General features: G+C 43.8%; 1 protein-coding gene across 1 annotated transcript; it reads right to left on the bottom strand.

Moving 5' to 3' along the window:
• Nucleotides 1–460: 460 nt before the first annotated feature.
• Nucleotides 461–2,279, bottom strand: LOC308509958 (importin subunit alpha-1-like; the record flags this gene model as incomplete). Its single annotated transcript, XM_081078661.1, has 1 exon — nt 461–2,279. The coding sequence occupies one exon, from the start codon at nt 2,277–2,279 to the stop codon at nt 690–692; it is 1,590 nt and encodes a 529-aa protein (XP_080934787.1). The 3' UTR covers nt 461–689.
• Between the last annotated feature and the right edge of the window lie 20,026 nt (nt 2,280–22,305).

The raw sequence follows: 22,305 nt of genomic DNA, 5'->3' as shown, positions 1-22,305 counted from the left end.
AAATTCCAGGAGAGCTTTACAGAGGCTCACCTCACGCCGCCATTTTGATCCGGATTCTGCATCCTAAGTCTTTTGATTGGAGCATTTAATCAGTTTACATTTGGTGATAGTTATGTAGTTATTGCCATTTTTTTATTCATATGTTTGTCTTTACTTTTTCTTCTTCTTAGTGAAGTCACTTTAACATTTCTTATAATATTGGTTTTGTAGTGATGAACTCCTTTAGCTTTTTCTTAGCTGGGAAGCTCTTTATCTCTCCTTCAATTCTAAAATAGCTTTGCCTGCAGAGTAGTCTTTGTTGTAGGTTCTTGCTTTTCATCATTTTGAATATTTCCTGACACTCCCTTCTGGCCTGAAAAGTTTCTGTTGAGAAATCAGCTGACAGTCTTATGGGAGCTTCCTTGTAGGTAACTAACTGCTTTTCTCTAGCTGCTTTTTTTTTTTTTGAAAGGGTGGAATTGAATCTTTATTTACAGGACACTGCAAGATATGAAATTCCACATAGAAATTAGAAACCCATCAAGAGGAGAAGCTTCGTACAGTATGTACAGTTTGGAACTGTTCAAGTATAGTTTCGTTGTAAAAAGTGCTACAATAACAAACCACATTTAAAAAGAATTCTTAGTAGGGAAACAGTAAGACAAACTTATACCATAGCACACAACAGTTTTATGCCTCCGCTGTACAATTTAAAAGTTAAAGGTCCCAGGAGCGCCATCCTGAACTTGGAATGTGTAGCCGTCAGAGGTAGATTCTGGCACAACATTTTGGTCTTCCTCTTCCTCTACAGAGAAATACTTCTCAATCAAGTTTAATGAAGCTTTGTACACAGACTCATTTTCATGGTTTTGCAGAGCTTCAATTTTGTCCAAACCTCCACATTCTTCAATCATTATACTAAGTTTCTCAGTTTCGCCTAGTTTCTCCGCAGCCTGAAAGATATTTGAAATGGCATCCAGAATAACCAGAATAATTTTGGTATCTTTCGCAGTTAAGAGGTTCATCAATGGTTCTATTATGCCACAATGAACAAGGTACACAATTTGTTCAACTGTTCCACCACTTGTATAGTTGGTCACAGCCCATACAGCTTCCTTTTGTGTCTTAAAGTCTGCCTTAGAGAGAATGCCAATGAGGAATGGGACTAATCCATGGTTCACCACTTGCTGTATCTGGTCCTGGCGGCCAGCTGTGATGTTTGACATTGTCCACGTGGCTTCCTTCTGGATATTAGTTTTGGAGTTTGTTAGCAGGCTGGGAAAGACAGTAAGTGCTCCCGCATCTATGACAACCTGAGTCTGTTCATCGGTCCCAGTGACAATATTTCCAATGGCTCTTAGCGCAGGAGTCACAATGGGCAATTCAGTAGCTCCTAGGAGCTTCACAAGTTGGGGCACGACTCCTGTTTTCACGACCATCTCAATTCGTTCATTTGGACCATCAGTAAGGTAGGAAATGGCCCAGCAGCTATCTGCTAACACTTCTGGATCATCGTGATGCAGGAGACGAACTAAAGTAGGAAGAATTTGCTCAACAGCATCTAATGGGGGCGCAGGGTTCTTGTTGCGACACAGGTTTGAAAGTGTCCAAGTAAGATTACGTAAGTAACCACATGCTAAAGATGACATATCAGGAACCGCAAGAAGAGCCAACAGTGGGTCAACAGCACCATACTTGATAACCAAGTCTCGGAAAACCGAACCATCACCTGCAATGTTTCCTAGAGCCCATACGGCTTGTTCACTGATGTGAGCATGGGGCGATGCCAATAGGGAAATGAATGCTGGAATAGCACCTCCATCTACTACAGCCTTGGTCTGTTCTGATGTTCCAGAAGCAATGTTAGTGAGGGCCCAAGCAGATTCAAACTGAATGGGACTACAATCAGTTCTAGCCAAGAAGGACACAAATTTGGGGATCAAACCAGCCCGGATGATGCTGTCTATTGGTGGCTGTTTTTCCCTAGAAAGCAGTTTCCTGGCAGCTTGAGTAGCTTGGAGCTGGCTTTCCAAATTGTTGCTATTTATGCCTTTGACAATATCCTCAACAGACCAATTTACAGTACCCTGGTTGTTGCGATTTTCCTGCAGTGGAGAAGTAGCATCATCGGGAAATGAGCTTACATTTCTCCTTTTCAGCATCTGGTCATCTTTCTTAGCTTTCCTCAGCTCTACATTAACTTCTATTCGGCGCGGCCTCATTTCTGTACTGTCTTTTCCCTTGTTCTTGAATCTGTTAAGGCGCGCAGCTGGTGAATTAGCATTCTCGTTGGTGGACATGGTTATGAGACAAAGGGAGAAAGCTACACAGCCGGCTCGGGCTTCTACAGGAGACGGCGCAGGGGAGCACAAGCTGCGGGTCCGCTACTCGGCAACGAACACCACGGATCAGCCAGACGACCGTGTCTCTAGCTGCTTTTAAGATTCCTTTTTTGTCTTTAATCTTTGACATTTTAATTATGATGTGTTTTGGTGTGGGCCTCTTTGGGTTCATCTTGTTTGGGACTCTGTGCTTTCTGGGCTTGTATATCTATTTCCTTGTCCAGGTTAGAGAAGTTTTTCTTTATTATTTCTTCAAATACGTTTTCAATTCCTTGCTCTCTCTTTTTTCTTCTGGTATCCCTGTGATGTGGATGTTGGTACACTTGATGCTGTGCCAGAGGCTGCTTAAACTATCCTTATTTGGGGGAGGATTCTTTTTTTCTTTTGCTGTTCTGATTAGGTATTTTCTGCTACCTTATCTTCCAAATCACTGATTTGATTTTCTGCTTCATCTAATCCACTGTTGATTCCCTCTAATGTATTCTTCATTTCAGTTATTGTATTCTTCATTTCTGACTGTTTCTTTTTTATGTTTTCTATCTCTTATGTTGAAGTTCTCACTGAAATCATTGAGTATCCCTATAACCAGTGTTTTGAACTCTGTATATGGTAGATTGCTTGTGTCCATTTGGTTTGGTTCTTTTCCTGGAGTTTCGTTCTATTCTTTTTTTTTTTTGAGACATGTTTCTTTGTGTCCCTATTTTGGCTACCTCCCTGTGTTTGTTTCTATGTATTACATAGGGCCCCTATGTCTTCTGGTCTTAGTAGAGTGGTCTTATGTAGTAACAGTCCTAGGGGGGCCCAGTGGCACAGTCTCCCTGGTCACTTGAGCCAGGTGTTCCAGGTGTGTCCCTTGTGTGGATTGTGTGTGTAGTTGAGCCTTGATTGCTGTTTGCATGTTAATAAGAAGAATTGATCTTCATGCTGATTGTGAGGAATGGCTGTGACTACAGTGGAGGAGCTGTTGTGCAGGAGCTGACCCTATGGAGCAGGATTTTCTTTAGCAGGGCTTTGGTGTCTGCCCAGTCCTCTCTTTGAGAGTGTCTTTTGTAGAGGTGGTTGTGTGGTGCTCTGGTGTGGTCTGAATCTGTCCACCTTGTGTGTTGGTTCTCGGGCCTCTTAGGAGTGGCTCTGGTGCAGGCTAAGGTCAGCTGCTGCCTGTGCCCTGCCCTGGGCCACTTTGTATGAGCTAAAAAGTGATCTGCAAATGGTTGCCACTTGTACTTGGAGGTTCCCGGGATAGTCTAAGCTGTGAACTGAGGCTAGCTACCACGGTGCCTAGCTTAGGGCTGCTTAGCAAGAGGTACAGGGCACACCAAGGCCCTGTTTGAGGCTTGTGAATCTTTGAGAGATTTTAGAAAAGTCAGCAGTATGAGTCAAGCCAGGTCATTTGCATGGAAAAGCCACCAGAAGCAGCTTGTGTCAACCTGCAAATTAGGTGGGTAGGGATCTCAGAGAATCACCAAGGCATGCTGGACAATGGTGTTAGCTAGGTTAATAGAGACTCAGACGTGTCAGCCGCCTGCCTCTGCATGCTGGGTGGGGGAAGAGCTCATCAAAGGAACAATGGCTTCTGCCAGCACATCTGTCTGGGGGAAAGCTGCCCCCCTAGCTCTTGTCCCGAAGCCAGACAATTCAATTTCTCCCCATATGTCCCTGGCACTTTTTGATTTGCTGCCTCATTGCTGGAGCTGAGAGCAAGTGATTCGGTCAGCAAGTAAGTTCATGTGTGGGCTCTGTAAGACACATGCCTGGAAATCCAGCAGCCACAATCTCCACTGATTTCCACTGCTAGAAGTTATAAGGGCTTCTCTTCCCATCCCTGGAACTCCTCACTCCTCAGGGGAAACTTCCACAGCCAAGATATGACTTCTGATTTTTAACCCCCACAGGCGGGTGTGGAAGCAGCCTGTTCTGAGTTTCTGCCCCTCCCACCAGTCTCAATGTGGCTTCTTCTGTATATCCTTAGTTACAGGACTTCTGTTCAGCTAGACCAGGTGATTCTCAATGTGGCTTCTTCTGTAGTTTAGTTATAATTTTGATGTGGTCATGAGAGGAGGCAAGCACAGCGTTTATCTACTCCACCGTCTTGACTGGCACTCCTTGACAATTTATTTCTTTATTCCTCTTATTAACTTATTAATAGCTATGTGTGTTTCCATTTTTGTTGTACATGACTCCTTGGACTTATGTTCAAAGTTTCTCTTATCCACATGCTTAGGGTTCAATGTCTGAATTTCTAAATTACAGGTGTCTCAGTGTCTCTGCTTGGGCTACCATAACAAAATAGTACAGGCTAAGGGAGCCCAAACAACAGCAATTTATATTCTCACAGTTCTGGAGGCTGGGAGTCTGAGATAAGGGTGCCAGCAGTGCTGCTTCCTGGTGAGAGCTCTCTGCCTCACTTGCAGATGGCCAACTTCATGCTGGATTCTCACCTGGCAGAGAGAAAGAGATCTCTCTCTCTCTCTCTTTTCTGACAAAGCCACTTCTTACAAAGCCACTGTCCTATAGAATTAGGACCCCACTCTTACGACTTAATTTAACCTTAATTACCTTCTAAAGACCCTCTCTTCAGATATAGTCACATTGGGGGTTAGAGTTTCAATATATGAATTTTGGGGTGGAGGGCACAATTCAGTCCATAGCAATAGGTTATGGCCATTTTCGTCTTCACTAGATACCACCGAATTGCTCTCCAGAGTGGGGGTTGTGTCAATTTTCACTCTCATAAACAGAATATGTACTTACCATTTTAAATTGAAAATCAAACAAAATAAATTCAAAATCTAAACTTTTAAACATTTTTGGGTACAAATTGATATCTGAAATTGGAATCTCATAAGACATAAATGTAAATGGGATTCTAGATTCTAGAAACCATTAAGTCGTAGACTCTAAGGAACCTCATCCTTGGAAGGTAGCTTACATGGCATGTAGATCATCTGGAAATCAGTCACCAAGTCTATTCAAATACTACACATCTGTTGAGCCTGCAGCAATTCCCAAGCATCTTTCCATCATGGAAATCAGTTAACTCAGAACATCCATATCAGCTTATGAAGCTACTGCTCTTTGCAATACATTGTAGGAAATGCTAGATCAGCGCGCTGCAAGAGCAGAAACCAAGCACAATATTTCAGACATCCATTTTCTCACTTCCTAGGACAAACACCACCTCTCACTGATGACACAGTATACGAAAGCCTAGGTTTAGAACTCATGGGGTTCAGAATTATTTAGTGGAAATGTCGATTCTTTCCTGATCAGATATTTTGATGGATTTTTGCTGAGGTTCTGACTAAATGGTACCTTGTAGCCTTCTTTTCAATTGTTTGGTCTCTTAGTTTTACATCTGTTACTCCAACCTGCTAGAATGGTGCCTACTTTCCTCTCCCCTTCCTTTCCAGGTTAGAGTCCTGCCCATCTATCTAAGGGTCCTGTCAGCTGCCCCATATCGCACTAATCCACCTGCTTCAGTTTCCTCCTTTTGCCTTCATTGTGTACGGATTACCCTTGGTCTAACCCACACTGCTGTCCTATCCATTCAACAAATACATGTTGAATTCCAGTTGAAAGTTGTGAGGACTGAAATGAGCAATAAATAACTCACAGAAGAAGTGAATATAGAGCCCAGACTTGAAGGATGGAGAGGTGTAGGAGAGACAAGAGGGCATTTTAGGTGAACGAAATACCATTAGCAAAAGAGTCATACTTCTGAAATGGACAAGGCATGATAAGTCATGTAAAGCCACATGAGAAGGCCAAGGACAAGGGACTAAAGGGACAGACTCAGTTCCACGTGTTACCAAAAATAATAATAATAATTTAAAAAAAAGCCTTGGGATAGGAGGCTAGCATGCATCCATAGAGTAGCTACAGTATTGGTGAAAATCAACGCATATGGTTTCCAGTTGAGAGGAGTATGGCACAGATGACATCACAAGGTTCCCAAGAAGCAGAGAATAGTCACAGTGGGAGGCAGGGTGGGTCATCCTCAAGAAGACGAGGCAGGGAAAGTCACTGTCATCAAGCAGATTTGTAGTGAGGCTGGGGCTCAGGAAAGAGTTGTTGACTCAGGCCCTGGAAATGGAGACGGGGAAGCAAACCAGAGCTCTAGGAGTCAGAGGGCTGAGGCAGCGTCCCAGGATCCCCATTCCATGTGTACAAGTAGAAGGCACAGAGAGATACTGGGAGCCTGGGCCAAAAGGGGCCTCAGTATAAGAGCCAGAGAGCCCTGGAAGGAATGTGACTAGTGTCTAGCCCCCAAAGACTAACTAATATACCTTTTTGGATTCGGACTGGTCCTGGGAAAATGAGCATGGCCTTTTTTTCTGCAGGTAGGAACCGGTAGGTGACAGCTGTGGCTGGGGAGGGATGCCATGGCTGACACGAGTCAAGCTGTACAATGGAGAACAACTCTGCTCCGGGGCCTCACAGACCTACATCCCAATCCTCAATCCTGCCCATGAAGAAATGTATTTTTGGAGTTGAGAGAAGCAGTAAAAGGAGACAAATGTGAGTAAGAAGAGCAAATATATTGGTAAATATGATTAAAGGCGGCGAAACAGAAAATGTGTGAAGCCACATTATGTTTAAAAACAGTTTGCAATGTTTACACACACTGCCAGAATCTTGTGGTTGTTTTCTAAATATTGTGCTTCGACCCCTGTGGATCTAAGTATGAATGACATATTGAACTTCTCAGTATACATAAACGGAGGGACATTGCGTAGGACCTGTTGACGATTACACAGGTGTAGTGAAATACTGACAAGGTCTTTGTTCATGTCGGCACACTGTGCTACCTTATGCAGGCATGTCAAGATTTTAACTGACCTCAGAGTAAACTAAATTAAGGACATTAAAAAAAAAGCTTACTTAAGAAATCCTGTCTGTGGGTTGTATCAGACACAGACTTCTTAGAGATTCTGGCAGCTTCTTTTACCAGCACTCCCCCGCAAAGGCTGGAATAGATCCTGTATCAAACAGGGAAGTGTTTGCTGTGGATCATAAGTGGGCTTTTGGCATAGATGAGCCCCTTTGCTCCTTTCTGCAATCAGGCATTTCAGTGACTTTAAATAATACTAGTAATTCTAGTCCATGTCTAAACAGCAACTTTCCCTCTTTATGTGATAATAGCTATGAAAGTCTTTTGGCTCACAATTTTTCCAGAAATAAGAGGAAACATCGGGTGACATCCAGAAGTTCTCAGGTCCCTAGCAGATGGGGAGGCAGTTTATCTCCCTGACTGGACAGCTGTGTTGGGTCTGGATACTCTGTGCCAGTAATATGAGGTGCTGCTCCTTTGCCCAGTTACCACTTTGCATCTACAAAGTTGCTGTATTTTATTAAATGTAAGATGCCACCAATTACAGAATGAACTGTTATTTCATGCACGGATTTAATAAGTTGCTGCCGGTTCTAATTGTAAAACACTGTCAATGGTGAGGCACACCCTGTTTCAGAGATGTGACCAAGTGAAAATGGGAAGAAGTGGAAACGCAACTTAGAATAGAGGAGAAATGGTACTTAGACTATTTTGTTGAGCCCCCTGAAGGAAATGGGCAGGAATCTTAGCACAGCTTGAGCTCTCAAAGACAAAAGTAAAAATTGCAGGAAAAGTCACATTTCAGTTACATAAAATGTAACATAACATAACATAAAACAAAATAAAATAAAATAAAATAAACGGTCATAAGAGTAACCTGAGAAAGAACTCACCAGATATGATGATGAAGGAACCTGGTAAGGTGCCCTAAAAAGGCCTGAGGGTCAGTGCCGGGGCCTGGCGCTGCCCTGAGCCGGGTGCACATGGGCTGTTGGACATGACCAGAGTGCTGTCGGTCACTCGCCACAACATGGAAGAATGGCCTGCATGAACCCTGGAGGGGAGGGAGCTCTACAACATGACGGCTGGTGGCCCTGCTTGCACTCAGATGGCAGTAGGAGTGTCCAGGTGCTTGGGGCTGGGAGCGGGAAGAGGAGGGAGCTGTTCAGGTTGGGTTTAAAGTGGGTGCTTCCTGGGCAGGGACGTGAGACCACAGATTTGAGAACTTTGGATTTATTTAGCTCGAGTTACTCCCGACCCCAGGAAAATCTGGGGATCTGGCTGGAAGACAGAGGCAGACTTGGCCATTTGAGCACACAAAAACCCAGCCTCGTCAATGCGCATGTGAAAGAAATGAGGACGAAGCAAACTCGTCACATTCTGATAAAGGAGGAGCCATGGAGATGCTGGAATAAACCAAGTACATAGACAATGATAATAGTAACAAATTAGGCCAGGGCAACAGTCTACCAGGATTAAGATTGCTGAGCGGGAACAATGGGAAAGCACCCAAAGTTTCTGTCCGCCAGCCATCAGCAGAGCTCATTACGTAAGGGCGAGTCTTCTCATACAGGGACGTGTCATTACACTCACTCAGGGGTGGTCTATCTCCCCTGAGTGGCTTGCCATTGCGTCTAGAATCCTGGTTAGTTGCCTTTAGTAAAATGGAGTTCGTTTGTACTCGTGTTTGTGTGGGGAGAGCAGATGTTACAGACATGGTGCAAGAGTTAGTATTGGTGGGGGGCTCTGGGTCAGAGTTCAAGAGACACTAAGGGGAGAGTAAGAAGCCTGATAAACCTTACAGTGAATTTCCAGAAGGCGTTAATGTAGAAAATGGGGGGGGGGGAAGCAGTATATGAAAAATCAATAATGAAGAATTTTTCAAAACTGGTAAAGCTTCATAGAAATTAGCATCTGTAATCTCCAAATTAGCATGTGTGATCTCCAAATAAAATGAGGGAGAAGGGAGAATACTCTCAAACAATACAAAAGAAGGCCAGCAAAATAAAATAGCAATCTAGGAAATTGAGACAAACAGAATATACAAAATGAAACAGTAGCAATTCATCCACATATGTAAGTATTCACCATTAGTGTGAATGTACTAAGTTTCTCACAGACTAAATTAAAATAAATCCCCACCTATAAATCGTTTATACAGCCATGTCTTTAAGACAAACCTTTGGAAAGATTAATTGTACCAGGGTGTGAAAGGCACGCCAGGCATACCAGCTTGTAGAGTCAACCTGGTTATACTGAAATTACGTTTCCCAGAATGCTCTTTGTATCTTGGACCTTGGCTTCAGATTTTTAAATGTGCAGTTGTTGCTGTTGTTTTCTGTAGTCCTGTGTTAAGTTTCTCTGAAAATTTAAATCCCTAGTCAAGCATCCTGAGCTCTCAGGTTTCTGATTTCTAGACAGCATGGTGTTCTGTCTGAGATTTCTTTGCCCCACAAGGGACCTGGACAAGCAAGCATCCTGCCTCCAAAGGGGGGCAGGTCTGTCTTCCTGTTTCATGTGTGTCTTTCCAGGTATTCACCTCCACATACTCTTCCTATAGCAACCACGCTATCTTTCCTCTGAAATTTATTTACCCTTGTTTCCTCTCCCTCAAGAGACAAATTATGAACTGATTAAGGGGATAAACTCCAAATACATTATAATTTTCTTAAGGAGACAGCGTTTCTCCAACTAGGAAACAATTCAACAAATTTTGGTTGAGAATCTATTATCTATAAGACACCATACCAGATGCCAATGACTAAAGGATAAATGAGGCACTCTAGTTTCTGCTATTGAGGCCTAGGAGCCTAATGGATGAGGTAAGTAAACACATGGTTTTGGGGTTGTCCGTTTACCCTAACAGTAGAGGAGACACAGGTGTCCCTGACTCAGCAGGGGTCACGGGAGGTTTATGGAAGAAATATGCCTGAGGAGGGTTCTGAAGGATGAGTCAGAATTAGGTGGAGCTGAAGGGTATTTCACACAGATAAATTAACATGAACAAAACACACAGGAGTAAAACAAAGTGCATGGTTTGGGAAAGAGCAGCACTTTGGTATCACTGCAGGAAGTGCAAAGGAGGTAGCTGAGAACTGGTTTTGCAACCTTTGACCCTTACCCTCTTGAGGGTGTGAAAGGTTTGGAGTAAAAATAACTAGGAACTGGCAATTGGAGAGAGGTTTTCTTTTGAGGGTGTTGCAATGTCCTGGGAACCCCCCTCCCTACTCCCTTGGAGAGGATACAAGGTGCTTACTCCTCACTTCAAACCCAGAGGACAATGCTACGCTGAAAACCTCTAGAGACCTTGATGTATGACTGTGGAACTGGGGTTCACAGTCGATTGATGTCTGACTCAGGCCTGCAAAACCTAAAGGATGAAAGGCTTTGGCTGGCTAGCTGCTGCGATGGCAGAGACGAGAGGGGTGAATGCACTGGGCGTGTCTCACATGTGCTTGCAAGGCCAGAGTTTGTCAGGGTTAGGAGTGCATGACGGTTTCTTTTGGATTAGATATGAGGAGAGAGAGAGAGAGAGAGAGAGAGAGAGAGAGAGAGAGAGAGAGAGAGAGAGAGCATTACCCTGGGTTTGTCTGTCTCAAATCATGTCTGAAGTGCTTCTGGAGAGGTGACATCAATCCAGCAGAGAAAGTGAAGGTGGCTGGGGTGCTTCAGCTCGTTACATGCAGGGGAGAGATCCCCAGCAATGCGAGGGGTGGGTTCTCTGAAGACCTTGATGTTTGACTGTAGAACTTGAGTCCACAGTCGAGTGGTGTCTGACTCAAGCCCAAGGTCGTCATGTAAGAACTCTTTTGTCCCCTCACTACTTTTCCCTCCTTCTCTCTATTCCCTAATCCTGGGAGGAGGGTTATGAATAAAGTGTGATTAACAGGGGAGGAGGGATAGGAATGTACTGTGGGAAAACATAAAAGGCCCATCAAGACCCCCTTTTCACCACAGGGGACCAGCTTGCAGCAGGCCCAAATTGGGGACAGACATGCAGGTCCAGAACATTTGAATTACTGACACACATTGCTTCCTGTGTGTGACTACAGGTGACTGAAGGACCAGTCACACTATAAGAGTGAACAGAGAAGTCATGAAACTTGCTGTATATTTTATTCAACAGGCAAGAAGAAACCCTCACCATTACCAAAGAGACTAGAGTGGGTAGTGGGGAGAAAGACTACTGTTTCCGATGTCCATTGGAAAGTTTGCAGCGCATTCTACTGAAACTGCTGACCTTAGCACTGCAGCAGGTCACAAGGTCTCAAGTGGGAGTCTGTTTTATTAGTTACTGCATCCTGCACATATTGACCATATGACCTTTGATAAATTACACGATTCTGCTAACCCCCATTTTATACATAAATTAAGAAAAAATGAAGTTTTGTTTGTAAAGGCTTACATCTGTGCTGTCCAGTACAGTAGCCATTAGCCACGTGTGGCTACTGAGCACTGGAAATATGACTAGTCTGATCTGAGATGTGCTGTGAGCCTAAAACATGCACTCGATTTCAACGACTTAGTATGCTGAAGTGACGATAACTTAGATATATTGGGTTAAATAGGATACATTATTAAAATTAATTTCACCTTTTTTTTTACTTATTAAAGTTTATTAGTAAGTTGGAATTATATATGTGCCTTACATTACATTTCAGCAATGGACAGACAATGCTTGACTCTGAAATACTCAGTAAATGGTAACTCTGATTATGTTTTAAGAACCTTCATGAAGGCAAGGAACACATATTGTTTAGTGTTATATCCTGAATAACTAAGAATGCCTGGCATATAAATTGGTTGACTAGTCAAATGCCAGACTGATGTATAGCCTCACACAACAGCTCGTTTCTGGCCAGCGAGTGTTCTGTTCTGTTGGCTGAGGCCTGTATTGTATATGTTCTTAGATATCCTCAATCTCACCCTTAGCTGGTTGAATGTTTGTGGTCCAACTAACGGGTCATTTTTTCCAGGACCCTGTTCCCAGGTCCTCCTCCCTATTATCTCTCTAAGCAGAAACCATCTTTCCCTCTTATAGATTCATACATTTTTAAAAAACATTTTGAGAAATTATTTCTTACAGGAGTTCTTGCTTATTTCTCACAGCATTTAGCCCCGTTACAGGTCCTATCTCCTCTGATATATTAATGTGAGTTCCTTATGAGCTTGCTCACTCTGGTGGAAGTCTGTCCTTAGCATGTTGCTCTGTGCAGGGTAGTGGATCAATACGGGTTTGTTGAACTGAATTAATGTTTTCTTTACATCCTTCCTTATAGCCTTCTTTACTTAGCATCAGGATGGCCATTTAAGAGTCTGATGAATGAATAAACCGATGGGACCGATCTGCAAAAGGAAGGAATGGGGAAATCTCTCTCAATGTCAAGTGTACATTAATGGGGACCTTAGAGTTCTTCCTTCTCTGTGGGCAGAGCCACTGGTGCTTCTAGTCAAGGCCAAGAAGAGTAGAAGGCAGGTCTCTGCATACTAGCGGGAAAGGTAGGGCTGTTCCAGGGTTGTAATCTCACCCCCTGGGAACTGCCTACTTGCAGATCTCGTGCTCAAGCAATAAACCCTGCTGACTCCTGTTAGCCACTGAATTCTCCATGGTCTTTTCAGTACAGGGGCCCTGTGTTCTCATCTAGCACTGAGGACTGAGGAAGGCGATGGCTCACTACTAAGTTAAGGTCAAAACAAACATCCTACCCCATACAACAATCCCTCCGCCCCAAAATGAACACCCCTGCCCACTATTTCTATGAGTTTCCATTGAGTTGTTTCTCAAGGAGGAGGCACTCTGAGCCTGAAGAATAGCCAGGTGAATGCCTAAGAAGAGAATGAGAAAGGCCTGTAGCCTGCAGTGAGCAAGGCAGGGGCCAGTAGTTTGAGCACTGGTTTTAGGGTCAGAAAGGCTTGGATTTGGATCTGAACTCTGCTACTTCCTGCCTGAGCAGTCCTTGGCAATCTCTCTAAACCTCAGTTTCCCTTACGGTTGTGATAATACTAGATAACTTATTGTGAGAGCTGACTGTGTGCCAAGTCGTATGCTAGAAGGGAAGTCACCCTCATTTTACAGCTGAGGAACTGAGGTAAAGAGAAGGTTTAAATAACTGCCAAGTCACACTGCCTCAAAGATAGTTGGCTTCCTGTCGGTGCTTTGGAGGGTTATAATACCCACCACATAGGGCTGCAGAGAAATGGGTATTAAAGTGCCTATAGGTACTTGACAGAGGGTGGCTATGACCCCCTACTTAACGCTGTCCCCACCCCCTCCAGTGGCCAGTCCCTTCTTTTGATTGATGGTGGTGTTTGAGGGAAATGAGGAGGAGCTATGAATCTGTTAGCACTGATTATCAGAAGAGCTTCCTCTTGATTATCTGTAATGAATCAAAGGTGTCACTGATTTATTGCATGCAGTTTAGACTCCACTTACACTGCTGAAAATCAAGCATTGTGATGCTATTCAGTCACACACTCTCATGTATGGACAAAAAGTTATTAATTTCATAGTCCTGTCTACTACTTCAAACACTGGATGTAGCTATTTTGGCCACAGAGAAAGCAACTTTGAGGGGGAGGTATTTCCTTCTGGTGTAAGTTGACACTCTATTTTTGTCTTTAAAAGTGATCTTTTTGGTGAATAGCTCTTAAGAGTGTAAAGTGAAATGAAGGCAGGAAGCAGCGAGACTGGCAGCCAGGTATCTGTGCAGAATTAACTTGTCAAAATACAGTCCAATTATTACACACACTCCCTTTGTTTCCCTCTTTTGTCTTTATACCTATCATCCCAAATTTAGACCAAATAAGGAAACATGAAAGGGAGATGAGGGGTGATACGAAGAAGTCAATAAATAAAAAAAGTCTATCCTATTCATTGCTGAACATTCTGAAACTCTTTTTTTAAACTAAATCACTAAAAGTCACTTTTATTTAGGGTGTATGTTTTGTCCCATGTGTAAGAGCAAAGCAAAATAATACAAGTACACAGCAAGTCTTTGACACTCAACTACACAGACGAGTTTGTTATTTGGGTTGTTTTGACAACACACAAAGAGAGATTTCCTCAATTTTAAAATTTATAACAGATTATGTTGATGTGATTAGATCTTCAAATAAACAATCGGATGATTTCAGTTTGATTTCTGTGAGCTTAAGAACTTTTTCACAGCTCTCAGGTGTTCATTCTTGTAAGTCAAACATCATTTACTCTTTACATATTCCTATCAACATATTCTGGTAACATTTATTTTTTATTGAGGTATAATTGACATAATGATGAAACTCTTTAACTCTTGGTGCAAATTACACATTGATCACACCTGAGCCTCTGGCCACCTGACAGTGTCAGCGCTCAGCCAAGCAGAGCTACCATTCTCCATGGTGAGTATTTGCTCCCAAGCTCTGAGTGGGAGTCCAGGTGGCTATCTGGGCCCCTGTAAAATGCATTGGGCCAGAGATTGGTATCACCATGGGATGTGAATGACTGACTTCCCAAGCCAGAAATGATATGCTTTACTAAGTTGCCTAGAGAAAACCACATTTAGTTAACCACGTTTTTATCTGACAAAATATGTATCCCTAGTTTCATCTAATTACTTAAATATTAATCATCTGTTGAATTTGAAATATTTTAAACTAATTCTAAATACTAATAACCACATGTGTTATTAGTATTATATCTGAAAAAAGAAAAATATTAGAATATGTTCCTGTGGGGACAGAGCCAGGAGTGCAGTTTCCAGGCTCTCGCCCTCACGTGGAAAGGTGCTCACTCGGGTAGCAAATGGACATCAACTGTGATTGGATGGCCATCAGCTGTGGCTAGTTGGCCGTCAGCTGTAACCAGTGAGCCATTGGCCACTAATATAACTGCCGTGGCTATGCTAGAGGAAAATGGGGGCTAGCAAGAAGATGGTGGCTGAGCTGGCAAGAGCAGATTGCAGTTAGCACGGTGCATTGCAGATAGCAAGTGGGGTTGGTTGGCAGAGAAGTGGAAAGCAGGTTGCGCATAGTGTGGTTCCTGTCTCCTGTGTCTTTAACCCAGCCCCCGGAGAGAATATAGTGGTATGACTCCCCTGTCTATGGCTCTGTGGGTGTTGCTTTTTGGCCTCACCATGTCCTGCGTTCTTCTGTGGGGAGAGGGAGCTAAGACCCTGCCTGACACCCTGCGTGACAGTTACAATAATGGAGATCATCACAACCACATAGCTTTAAAAAGTATTCTTTAGGTTTTTTTTTGTTTTGTTTTGTTTTACTTTTGGTTTTTTATTTTTGTATTCAAACTCTTTGTCCAAAATGCAAGTTCCTGCTCTACTTCCTGGAGGCATGGACACATACTTCCTCAGCGCTGCTTCCTCGGGAGTACAGAAATTAGCCAGTGCCCAAACAAAATATAAAATACTAAGGATTTCAGCTCAAAAAAGAAATTATGGGCCAGCTGGGTTGGGTGGTAAGGAAAACAACCTTGAAGATGACAGCACTGGAGACCCCTTCCTTCACAAAGGCACCTGCAACAGCCACAGGTCCCAGTCTTTGCTTCTCCGTTCCCCAAAAACCAATCACAAAACTTATCCTGCATTACAAGGCTGACAAAAAAAGTGAGCTCCAGAAAAGAAGGCTGCAGTCCAGTTTTTGCTTACTGTTCCTCCCAAACCATACAATGGGAAACAAAATGTTTCAGGACACCACCTTCCCAGGAAGAGCACCCTCCCTCCTCCCCACCCAAGCACAGTCCCCTGAGGGTCACATGTTTTATCACAACATGTTTGGATAAAGTGTGTCCTGTTTCTGCGTGGGAGAGCCTTTCCATGTAGATGGGCATCCGAGATTTCTCTGAGCACATAGATTCTTTCAAAAGAGACAGAGAAATAAGCCTTGTACACATTTAAGAGAACCACTGCCCTTTGCCCACTTGGGAGACCCATGACCTGTTTACAACTGAAACCTGTGTGGAGTATTTTTCATTACATGAGGTTGGTGCAAAAGTAATTGCGGTTTAAAAGGTTAAAAATAATTGCAAAAACCAAAATTAATTTTGCACCAACCTAATAGAACAAGCAGCCAGCATTAAGCGGATGGTGTTTGCAGAGTAAAACGAGAAGATGACGAAGATGGCAATGAAAGAGACTGCAACTTCAGAAAGAAGATACAATCCTGCTCTCCCTTTTTCTCTCCTCTTGGCATAAATGTACACATTTTATAAGCCTGGGAAAAAGCTTTCTCCACGCTGTTTTAAGAACTCTGAATAATGGTTTGCCTGGGACTTTTTGTACCATTTTCTGTAGTTGAACCCGGTTTGTATTATCTTTCAATCCATTCTAAATGCAAGTCAAAACTGACTTTGTAAAAATCTAACTTTCCCTCCTGCAAAATGTTCCAAAATTTGTATTTATTTCTCTCATTTCTAAAACACAGTTTGAATGTCTTTGTAAGAGCTTTAGTATTTGGGGTCTGGCTGAAGCAAAAAGAAATGGCATCATGCTGGCTAGAGTTCAGCATTTAACATTTTAGAAAAAGTCTTTAGAGAGAGCACAGTGGAAATAGACAGGAATCTACATTCATATGGCCATCAAAGGAGCAGAGTGAGCAGGCTGAGAGGGCCCCAGTATGCCGTGGCAGGCCTCAGAAAGTATCCAGGATCCGCAGGAATACTGGCAGGGGCCAGGAGAAGGAAAAGCTTTCTTGGAGCTACTATTCCATAAGTTTTCACCCATGTATAAAGGGACAAGAGAAGCTGATCACTTACAAAGACGTTGCTACATGAAACCCAGCTTCAGGAGACTGTTGAAAATGGTCTCTGCTGCATCTTGGTGGCCCGATTTACATGCAGTGGGGTGGGAAGGGAGCATAGAGACGGCTCCAGCCCAGCACCTGGTCGCAGAGCTGGAACAGAACAAGCAATAGATGTCTAGGGCCTTAGAAAGAAAAACTGTGCCTGTGTGGTTTAGGCCAGTACGGCCTGGCACAGGGAAAGCAGCAGTGATACAGTGAAGGGCACCATGTCACGGCACTCGGGTGGCTATAGGCTGCAAGGCCCACTCACCTGTGCCTGACCACCAAAGGACAGGTCGTTGAGCTCCGCAGCTCTGAGAAGGAGAATGAGGAGTGGACCTTCTTGCACCTGCTATGCTGTCTCTCCAGGCCTGGGGCTGTCACAGCGAAGACAGCACAAAGGCTGCAGGCTGATTACACAGGTAACTTTCAGCTCTCACACAGGTCCAAAGGGAGTCACGTGAGGCCGGAGCAAACACAGCCCACGAATGAAGGGTGGAAACACAGGGGCTGCTGGTGGAGGGAAGGTGTCAGCATCTCCCCAGTGGGGATGACACACAACGGTTGCCTTCTCACAGTAGATGAGGACATTTTTCCTAATGTGCTCAAGAAGACATTTGACAATTCTTGGCAAGTAACTAAATAGTAAAGAAATAGTATATTTAAATATGAATGATTTTAAAAGGTAAAATTAGCTGACCTCTTAGAAAAGAATTGAGATGAGATAGGGTGATACCTACCTATTTAAAGAATTTACTGGAAAAGATTTCAGAGAGTTGTGTTTTTGTTTCCGGTAATAACAGCTCTATCAGAAGCAATGTAGAACATGAATAGAAATAATCATATGCAGGGATCTAGTCACAAGACGAATGTTGAAAGCTCATGGTACCATTTCTTTTTGGTCCAATTTTAGATTTTCCTATAAAAGAGAAATAACAAGGATGTGGTAAAAACTCTTTTTGTGTTCTCTTTTTAAAAACATTTACTTCATAATTAGAATTTCTGATTCCATATAATGAAGTGACGTGGATGCAGGGATATTTGAAATTCATAGCTAATTCATAAACATTATCTTGCCAAGAATTTCAATCTCTACAGAGCACTAGAAGTAAGTAAACCTGCTTTGGGCCTGGATGTTTTAGCTTTTTGTGCCTAATGTTGGGTGAAGTGACCCAGAAGCGAATTCAGCAGGGTCATGGCTGGAGGCTGGCTTGGTTAGGAACTATGTCAGGTGTGTGGAAAGTTCGGTGGGCATTACTAGAAGCTGAGCCCCTAGTGCCAGCTGTTAGGAATCTGGGAGTGTGGAGCTGTCTGGAGAGGTCGGTACAACTCTAATTCAATTCTAGTAAACACCAATTTCCAAAATATGTCATAATCAAAAGAGGAAAGAGGGCAGTGGCCCTACGAGTTCTGAGATGAGGTTCGGTGTGGAAAGGTGTTTGACTATGTTTTCCTATTTTTTGTATTCTTGATGCTCTGGCTTTTGGGGCCTTGATCCTGGATGGGCTGCTTTTCCCTGGGCTGGCTAATTGCTAGAGATAGTAAACAACTCCACAGCAAGCACACCTTTGATTTATAAACTTACCTATCAAGAACCCACACCCCTAACTATCTCCTTCATCAAACTCTCGCCAGTACAATATACCAAGCCATATTACCCTTCCCCTAAATCACCCCAGGACCAAGTACCAGACAACTAGGAACCAGCCCTTAAGATAGATTAGGTAGGAAGATCCTTGAGCAATGAGGAATCTGCATGTAATTCAGCATTTTTAGTATGAGAACTGACAAAAACAGGGCTAGAGAGAGCCGGCCTTGGGAAACAGATCTGGTAGAACCAGGTCATGAAGAGAGCCCTCATTTTAAAATGTACTTCCTTTTTGATGCAGCAGTTCCAATTCTGGAAACATGTCATCAGGAAATAACAAGATATTCACAAATATCCTTGGAAATCTTTTTATATTGCATATCATTTGTAATAAAAAAGAAATCACCCTAAATAAGCAGCATTCAAAGATTTATTTAGTATGTTACAATATAGTCATATGATGTATTACTTAGCAGTCATCTGGCATAGTGTTTCATGTCATGTGAAAATAATAAGATATCATTAAATAATAAGATATTGTTCAATAAAAAATAATAAGACATTGATTAAAAAATCAGTTAATAAAACAGCATTGACGTAATCCCTTTTCATAAAATAGACACGTACTCAGAGATTAACAACTGGGGTTATCTCTGGGTCATGCCACTTGTGGGGACAGAGCCAGGAGTGCAGTTTCCAGGCTCTCGGCCTCACGTGGAAAGGTGCCGGCTCAGGTGGTAAATGGCCATCAACTGTGATTGGAAGGCATCATCTGTGGCTAGTTGGCCGTCAGCTGTAACCAGTGAGCCATTGGCCACTAACATAACTGCTGTGGCTGCACTGGTTGGTGAGTCAAGTCAAGTGGAGTCAGTCGGTTGGCAGAAAAGTGGACAGCAGGTCGCACTTCGTGTGAATCCAGCCTCCAATGAGACCCCGCATGACACCATGACACCTCATATGACACATGGTGTAGCGAGCAGGCTATGGTGCTGGCCAAAGCTCTCCAAAGGGCGGTGGAGCAGTTTGTGCGTATGAACACTCAGTCTCAGGAAGACCAGGAGGAGCAGCTGCCGGAGAGCTCGATCCCCGTGGAGGGGTGGGAAGACGTGGATGGTTCCCCCACCAGCAGAGGCCGGAGAAAGCGAAGGTCGTTGCGGCTCTGCAGGCTGGGAAGTGCTTGCTGACGCAGCCCTGATGCGGGACTTTTCCCAGGAGGAAACGCTTGCTGAGTCCTTCTTGGGAGATGAGGGTGAGGTCAAGGTCATCCCTCACCCCCAGGACAGCCCTGGCGAATGACTATGGACTATGGGGAATTGCCTTCCATCCCTAATTTAATGGACCACTTGACTGTTTGCTTAGGAACATACCACCATGTAGTGGAACTGGCGGATATTTGCTTTTGTGTCTTGACCAGCCACCATCGAGAATATGTCAGCACCTTGACTGTGACCCTGTTGTTCCAGCATGGTACCCTGAGAGACCCAGAGAGAGTGGCAGTGCCCTGAGAGCCCTGGCTCAGTCCAGGAAGTCTGGCTGTGCCCAGAGATAGTGGCAGCGCCCTGAGAGGCCCGCGCTGTACCTGAGAGACTGGTGGTACCCTAAGAAGCCCAGGAAGTCTGGCTGTGCCCAGAAGCACTGGTGGTGCCCTGAGAAACCCTGGCTGTGCCCAGAGAGCCTGCCTGTGTCCAGGATATTGCATTCACCTCTAGGCTCCTCACACAGGGCCCCTCGCGGAAGATGCTTGTCGCATAGATTGTGAGGCGAGTCCCTGTAGGGGTGGAGTGTGGGGACAGAGCCAGGAGTGCAGTTTCCAGGCTCTCAGCCTCACATAGAAAGGTGCTAACTCAGGTAGTAAATAGTCATCAACTGTGACTGGATGGCCATCCGCTGTGGCTAGTTGGCCGTCAGCTGTAACCAGTGAGCCATTGGCCACTAATATAACTGCAGTGGCAACACTAGCAGAAAATGGGGGCTAGGAAGAAGATGGTGGCTGGCAAGCGCTTAGTGTGACGGAGTGTGGATTGCAGATTGTGTAGCTCCTGCTTTCTGTGTCTCCAACCCAGCCTCCAGTGAGACTATAGTGGTATGACTCCGTGGGGGTTCCTTTATGGCCTCACCATGTCCTGCGTTCTTATGTGGGGAGCGGGACCAGAGACCCCACAAGCCGCCTCACATGACACCATTACACTTGTTTTGTATGTGTGTTTATTTTTCTGTATTTTCCAAATTCTGTACAGTGAACATGTATTAATAATTTAACTTAATTATTCTCCAGTGTATAGGGTGGGTTGCCGGTAGAGCAGGACAGAGAAACCCTGAGTTCTCAAGAGATTCCCGTAGTAAGAATATGGACAATAAGTTACCCTCCCCCAAACATTAGAGAAGTTCTACACCCAGGGCTTTGTAAACAGTGAAAGTTCAATAAGCCCCAGGCAGTTTAGCCTTAGTACAAAGCTTGGTAGAGGTTATTTCTGAGCCCGATGTCCTAGTGGGTAAGAGGTCCTATACTGAGCTCCCTGGCTCTGCGATGAGGCCTGGTGGCTCCGGTGGCAGGAGGCTGCCTGGCAATGGGGGTCTTATTAGATCTGGGTAGGGACGGGTGCTGCTGTGGTGATGCCCCTGCTGGTGCCTAGAACTCATAATTAGCAGCAGCGGGGTTACAAAGCAAGAAGCCGGAAAGAGAAAGAAGGGAGGAGAAATAACCTATCAGCAAAGGGCAAGAATAATTCGAGTGAATTATTTACAAGATGATTATTTACAATTACTACAAGATGACCACTTCCTTAATAACCAAGGGATGATCATACTTCCATTAAATACACTTTAAAAAGAATGAATGCAAAGACTGTGATAACACTACAGTAATGTGTGAACAGGGTAAATGTAAGACCGTACAGTAGTAATCCATCCACAAGGAAAGGAAATCAATATTGATCAGTTCATTTCAAGTTAAGATCTCTGTTTTTATTAGGAAACCATTATGTTTCAAATTTAAGGATAAAGGTAGCACCACTTTTCAACCCCTCAGGGATGCTCAAAGGAACAACAAAACCTGGGAAACTCATGTGCATTTGAAACGAACACAGGAAACACTTGTTGCATCTAATTGAAGCCATGTGGTATTTTTATAATTACAAAGAATTATTATTAAAATGCACATATCCCCACATTTATGCCTGCTATATTCACGAGGCAGACGCTTCCTGACAAATAGCCTGTGACAATGTCATAATATAGGATTCAGAAACCTCATTAGACCACACGCGTGGTACAGCTGAAGCACTCAACAGTTTCCAAGGGTTTGTGAAAATGTAATTAGGCAAACCACAGGCAACCGCAAATGTGGCGTTTTTGCTCCAGACGGGTGGAATCTCAGGGTGCCCCAGAGCTTTCACAGGGATGATTCGCTCTCAGTGTCAGACACTCAAACACACACCTACGATGGTCTTTTTCCTCTTGCAGGAGAAAGTATTGCCAAATGCATGGATTAAATGATGTATAACTTCCAGGTTTGGTTATACCCTATGTATGCCACCAAATGCCCACGGGAGCTGGGACACTTGTTGAGCTACAAAATGGGTACATGGTCCTGGTCCTTGGTGTTATGTGACCTTGTAAGGTGTGTCTGTAGGATTGGCTATAGGTCCTAAGCAGAAAATACCATCTGGTCCCCCCGTAGCGCTAATTCTCAATGCTCTGCTGCGGGCAAGGCTCCTCCCTGGAAGCCACGAGTTGGCCACTCTGCTAGCATCAGTAGTGAGCCCCTAAATGGATATTAGAGCTACAAACTGATG

The sequence above is a fragment of the Rhinolophus hipposideros genome (assembly GCF_964194185.1).
Source record: "Rhinolophus hipposideros genome assembly, chromosome: 17".
Classification (NCBI taxonomy): Eukaryota; Metazoa; Chordata; class Mammalia; order Chiroptera; family Rhinolophidae; genus Rhinolophus; species Rhinolophus hipposideros.
The sequence above is the reverse complement of the archived record's forward strand: the minus strand, read 5'-3'. Positions and strand labels throughout refer to the sequence as shown.